Source organism: Arachis duranensis, chromosome 8 (assembly GCF_000817695.3).
Source record: "Arachis duranensis cultivar V14167 chromosome 8, aradu.V14167.gnm2.J7QH, whole genome shotgun sequence".
Classification (NCBI taxonomy): domain Eukaryota; kingdom Viridiplantae; phylum Streptophyta; class Magnoliopsida; order Fabales; family Fabaceae; genus Arachis; species Arachis duranensis.
The window spans coordinates 29,181,833-29,188,114 of record NC_029779.3 but is presented as its reverse complement, the minus strand read 5'-3'; the positions used below and the strand labels follow the sequence as shown (position 1 = coordinate 29,188,114).

General features: G+C 35.1%; 1 protein-coding gene across 1 annotated transcript; it reads right to left on the bottom strand.

Annotated features, from left to right (window-relative positions):
• Positions 1 to 872: 872 nt before the first annotated feature.
• Positions 873 to 2,334, bottom strand: LOC107462054 (probable CCR4-associated factor 1 homolog 9). Its single transcript, XM_016080613.3, has one exon. It carries the CDS (start codon positions 1,799 to 1,801, stop codon positions 944 to 946), a length of 858 nt encoding a protein of 285 aa, XP_015936099.1. The 5' UTR covers positions 1,802 to 2,334; the 3' UTR covers positions 873 to 943.
• Between the last annotated feature and the right edge of the window lie 3,948 nt (positions 2,335 to 6,282).

Sequence of the window (6,282 nt, the reverse complement as noted above, 5' to 3'; positions counted from 1 at the left end):
TGTCCAAAAAAAAAAAAACCGAAGAGAAGAGAAGAGTTTAAGTCATGGTAGACTATTTTTTTATTATTTTAGATCCTATATGCAAAAGGGTTTGATGGCGGCTGATTATTCAAGCTCTTTGTTGGCCATACATTGAATATTGAGACTTTCGAATTAATCCACGTGAAACTTTCGCATAAAGAATCTTCTTGCACATTATGATTGCTTAATAATACGCGTGGCTGTGGATATATATGCCAAGCTGCCTCCACCATTCATTTAGCTACTTTCTCCTCGTTAGAGTAACACAATTGCGTTATGCAAATTAGTTGTAATGCTAATTTCAGTTTTAACAAAGTTAATGTTGATAGGCACGAACAAGTTAATGCTCGACCAAATAATACTTGTTTCTAAACAAACAGAATTTGATATATAATTTTGTAAGGGAAAAAATGGAAAAATAAATGAAGGAATCTCGATTGGAAAACAGTGGAGCAACCTTTATATGCAAGCCCACAGTTTTCAGGTCGCAGCTAGTTTTATAGGGGTGGTATGGACTGTATCCACTGCACACTACACACACTCGGATTTTAAGTGCTAAAGGACAATCTTGCATGTCACATCATCTTCCACACACACTGCTACTCCCTTAGCTTTATCCATTATATGCTGTTTATAGCATTATTTTGCGTATATAATCAACTTTATCCCTAAATTGTCCATTAGCGCTTTCTTTGATTGTCTAAATTCGTCGCATCTCTAGTCTCCTAACCCTTTGATATCTCTTCGTCACGAAGAAAACAATTGAATAATAGTAATCATGAACGCCTTTCAGATTCCAGTTAATTCGTCAATATAATAATTTACAGGGAGACATCATTTTACCAAACAAATAAAACAATCAATGGAATATATTTTTTATTTATATATAAATAAATAAATAACAATGTTCATTTTGTTTGAATTATGAACAAGGCATTTCCAAGCCGAACAAGACGCCGGCGTGCTTCTGGGCCCCATCATTGACGAAATAAATATCACGCATCCTCTGAAACGCGTGCCACGTCAGCAAGCTATCAGAGCCGGCCTGGTGGCACTTACCGACGGCCCGATCCACATTCAAGGTTCGGGCGACCCGATCCAAACCGCCATAGAGGGCCTTACAGTACCTCATCATGTGTTTCACATCGTAAACGTTATCACCGAAGAAAACCCTCAGAACCCGTAAGAACTCTTCCAACCCGTTTGGTAACGCCCTTCGGGTCAAGATCTTAACCAAGTACCCGAAATCGTAAGCGCTGTGGAACGTTACCCAGCTCACGGCGTCGTTGCACACCATCCCCGACGACATCATCAGCTCCGCGAACCGCCTTGACTCCACACCGTCTTCGGCGTTGCGCCGGAAATCGATGCCCTGGCAGCGGAGCAGGTCGATTGAGTCAGGAGCGTGTGCGTCACGCGCCAGATCAAAGTCGCTGAAGTTGAACTCCCAGATATAGCGGTTACCGGTGCCGAGGTCCGGTAGGTTGCCGTTCTCGTCGGAGAGAGTGAGTCCAACTTGGATGAGGTTGAGTGCGTCGACGTTGGACTTGAGGAGGAGGTAGTGATCGGAGGGGCTGAGGCGTCGCCCGAGGTAAGGGTTGGACGGATCTGTAGGCTGCGGACGGAAGATTACTCCGGGGAATTCCGTGTCCATGGAAATGAAGGGGTAGTTATCGATGACTTCTCTGATGAGTTCAAATTCGGATTCCAAATTGGAGGCCCACACCTCACGGATGACGATGGGCTTGGGTTTCGTTTCATCTTCAATGGCCACACCCATGCTTTCTAATCAGAAGGTTGCGTTTTCCTTTTTTTCTTTATCTTTATTTTTGGTTGGGGCTGAAAAATTGAAAGTTGTTACCGTGTTATGGTTGTGGTTTAGGGTGAGGGGGTGAGGGGGTGAGGGGTGTGGTTTTATATGAGAAAAGTGGGATAGAGGAGCGAGGATGTTGCTTGGAAAGTGAGGAAACGTCAAACACTCAAACGTGATGCGTGAGAGTGGTGATGTGAGAGAGAGAGTGGTTATTGGTTAGTGTCATGTGAGTGTGTGTGGGTGTGTATTTGTGCGTGAATCGGTGCGTGGAGTGGGGTTGTTTCTTTCTTCTTTTTAGTGGGGGTGTTAATGTTTTATACAAAACAAACGCAAGTGTATTAGTATTATTATCCTATTTTTTATTTTTATGTAACTTCAAGTTGTCTACGTTCAACGCGTCCAGAAGGAGAAGGAGAAGGATAAAGAGAAACTTTGACCGCCAAGGGTGTAAACTAATCTAATACGGATGCTGAGTCAGTCAATGAATTGTTGCTCAGACTTGGTCTATGTTTGGGTCCTCATCTTCCTTTTATAACAAAAAAGAAAAAAGAAACATATTGTGCCTACTGTTGTTGTGTTTTCATTATTTTGGTCAACACTTACACATTCAGTGTAAGTTGACCAGAAACTTTAATGACTTGCGCCTTCCTTCTATTTATTTTCCAATTAATTAAGCAATTTTGTTATTTGTTACTAATATTCATTATTCAACATGTGCCTACTACCTATCAATATCATATCAGTTTCCCTGTTGTCTATTCTCACATGTAATTATGAATGTAATTGGGAATGTATATGGTTTAGTTAATTCAAAAATTAAATTTATTTTTTGGTTAATTAAAAATTTATTTTTAATTAATTAATTAAATTAATTTAATATAATAAAATTAGTTATTAATTGGTTATAAATTTAAAAATTAATTTTTAATTGGTTATAAAAATAAAAACTAATTTTAAAAAATAACTGATTTTTTAATAGAAAAATTAGTTTTTGGAAAAATAAAATCGGTTTTTGGACAAAAAGTTAATTTTCGGACCAAAAAATTGGTTTTTTAAAAAACCACTTTATTAAAATTGAATTTTTAATCTTAAAATTGAAATTAAAAAGTTTTAAAATTTGATTTTAATTTTGGTTAATTGATTAAAAATTGATTTTTTTTAAATTTGGCTTTAATTAATCAATTTTAAAAAATTTAGATATAATTTTTAAAATTATTTTGTTAAATTAATTAAATAAAATATGATTATAATTTTTTAATCGGTTAATTACATTTTGGTTTTTAATGTACACCCTTACATATAATTTAACATAAATATAAATGCCTACTTTTTATTTTTAAAGGAATTTAATTTTTCTAATGTAAAAAATATTATTCAAACATTCAATCATATATTACTATATTATAAAGAAATATTTGTCAATGAATTACTTAAATAATTATCTAAATAAACAATTTTGATTAGATACAATTAGTACATCAATTGATTTTACAAATAGGTGTATTTTTCATTTTTTAGATTTATAAAATAAAATATGGAATAAACTTTTTAATAAACATAAAAATTGAAAAATATACTTGTGTTTTTTCAAAAGTAGATTATTATATTTTTTAAAATAAAAGAAAAATTAGTCTCAATTAAGACAATAGTATTCAAAATAAGAATTGGGTTCTCCCACTTGCAAATGCAATAATAATTAGAATAAATTGAAAAAGGAGAAAGTGGATTTTAAGTATGGAATGAGAGAGAAAATAGATTTTAAATGTGAAATTGCTTATTAATGCTCGAATATTTTTAGTGATTTTTATATTTTTTTTGAATAGTTTTTTAAGGTTTAAATCAAAATTCTTATATTTTTAGTAAAGATTTTATGACTAGTCATATGTTTGGAGTTGTTTTAGAAAGATTATGTTTTTAAGGATCTCAACTCCAGCGTCAACCAACCAAGCTCAACGCCAAACTTCAAGCATCCAAGTCCAACGTCAGGAACTGATGCCCAAACCTTCAAGCCCAACGCCTTCGATGGTGCTCAAGGGCTAGCGCCCTACTTCCATTATTCAAGCCCGGCATCCAACGAAGGCCACAACATGGGCGCCCAGCGCCAACTTTCGGAACCCAGCTTCAAGTGATTTTTCACATCCAGTGGCTCACAAATGCATTCAAGTTAGGCGCCAATCATTCAAGCCCAGCGCCAAGTCCAATATCTTCTCTCAGAAAGCTCTAATTCAACTCAAAGATTCAAGATTTGAATGATTAGTTAGCATTAACTTCTTCTTTCGCTTATTAAAATTTAGTTTTAGATTATATTTGAAATATTTTTTTAGATTAGATTTAATTTTTGAATTTGAATTCTAGATTAGAAGTAGAATATAAATAAGTGAATGCATAGTTCACAAAGAAACTTTGTATATCCCCCTTATTATAGAGGAATTAAGCTTATGAGTCATACTATGAAGTTATGGGAAAGGGTGATAGAACGGAGGTTGAGAAAAGAGACACAAGTAACAGAGAACCAATTTGGATTTATGCCAGGCAGATCTACCACTGAAGCGATATACCTATTAAGAAGGATGATGGAGAGGTATCGTAGTAATAAAAGGGATCTACACATGGTGTTTATTGATTTGGAAAAAGCGTATGATAGGGTACCAAGGGAGGTCTTATGGAAGGTTTTAGAAAAGAGGAGAGTAAGGATCGCATATATTCGGGCAATTAAAGACATGTATGATGGGGCCACAACTAGTGTGAAGGCTCAAGGTGGTGTGACAGAGGAATTCCCTATTGGTATAGGATTACACCAGGGATCATCCTTAAGTCCATACCTTTTCACATTAGTCTTGGAAGTACTCACAGAGCACATCCAAGAGCCTGTGCCATGGTGCATGCTTTTCGCCGATGATATCGTCCTTATGGGAGAGTCAAGGGAAGACCTAAATAAGAAGTTGGAGTTATGGAGAGAAGTTCTAGAAGTGTATGGTCTGCGCATAAGCCGTAGCAAGACGGAATATATGCACCGCTATAAGACCGGCTATGCTGTATGGTACGGAGTGTTGGGCGGCTAAAGGAGAGCACGAACATAAGCTGAGTGTGGCAGAGATGAAGATGTTGAGATGGATGAGTGGTCACACGCGATTGGATAAAATAAGGAATGAAGATATAAGGGAGAGAGTTGGAGTAGCACCCATTGTGGAAAAGATGGTTGAATCGCGTCTCAGGTGGTTTGGACATGTGAGAAGAAGACCGATAGAACATCCAGTCAGGAGGGTGGATGAGATGGAAGATGGACAAAGGGCGAAAGGCAGAGGAAGACCTAAGAAGACCATCCATGAGGTGGTCAAACGAGATCTACATGTAAACGGTCTCTCTGTAGACATGATACATGACAGAGCACAATGGCGTCGTTTGATTCATGTAGCCGACCCCACTTAGTGGGATAAGGCTTTGTTGTTGTTTGTTGTTGTATAGTTCACAAAGAAGACTTCGAAGGATAACTAGATCCATCCAGCTTCTCATTAATTTTAGGTTATTTTCTTTATCATGAGTAATTAAACCTCTCTTGTTAAGTGTTAGGAGCTCTATTTGATCTTATGGATTGGTAATGTAAGTATTTTCTTTTTTTTTTATTAATGCAGTAACACTTTTTTTAAAATTGAGTCTCGTTCTTCATTTTTAATGATTAGAAGTATTGTAAAATATTTAAATTCTATTTTGGATTCTATTACTACTTTAACAAATTTAATATTGGAATTAACTTGAAACTCTTTCTCATCATTCTCAACTTGGCTAGGAATAGTATTTTGAAAGTTGTGCAGATTTAAATTGAAATCGTGCTTAATCTCTTTTTCTTAATTAATTGACTAAGGAATTGGATATTAAATAAATTAAAGAGAAATTAAATTATCAAGTAATTAAAATTTTGTTATATATGATTTGCCATGAAAGTGTTTTTGCACGAGTCAAAATAAAAAAACATAAGCATTGCTTTTTCTAAAAGTTAAACATCTCCAAACCTTTTAATATCTCATTCATTAATTACTTCCCCAAATTCATAAGCATTCTATCATTCAGAATCAAACACTCTCCTTCACTATTCCTTATTATTTCAATATTCTATTTCAAGATTTACATCTTCTTGTTAAGATTTGATTGATCTAATTAAAAGGTTCAATTATAAGTTGCTTGATTCAATCTTTTAATCTCCATGGGAATAATATCCACTCATCTTGGTATTATTTGGAGCGATTTAATGTACAATATTTGAGTGTATCAATTTTTTTGCTCATCACTCAGGCTATTGGACATCATATCAATCATCTTCAAGGAAGCTTCTAGAACCATTTTTGTAAGAGTCTTTGTTCCTTTAAAAGCCACCAAGTTTTGGGCCCTCCAAATGCCTTAACAAAGAGTTGTGAAGAGAATTAAAAATAACACTCTACCAGTTAGCTCCA

Bases quoted from the DNA above. Each gene is read 5' to 3' on its own strand.
- LOC107462054 (XM_016080613.3), bottom strand. From the start codon at position 1,801: ATGGGTGTGGCCATTGAAGATGAAACGAAACCCAAGCCCATCGTCATC.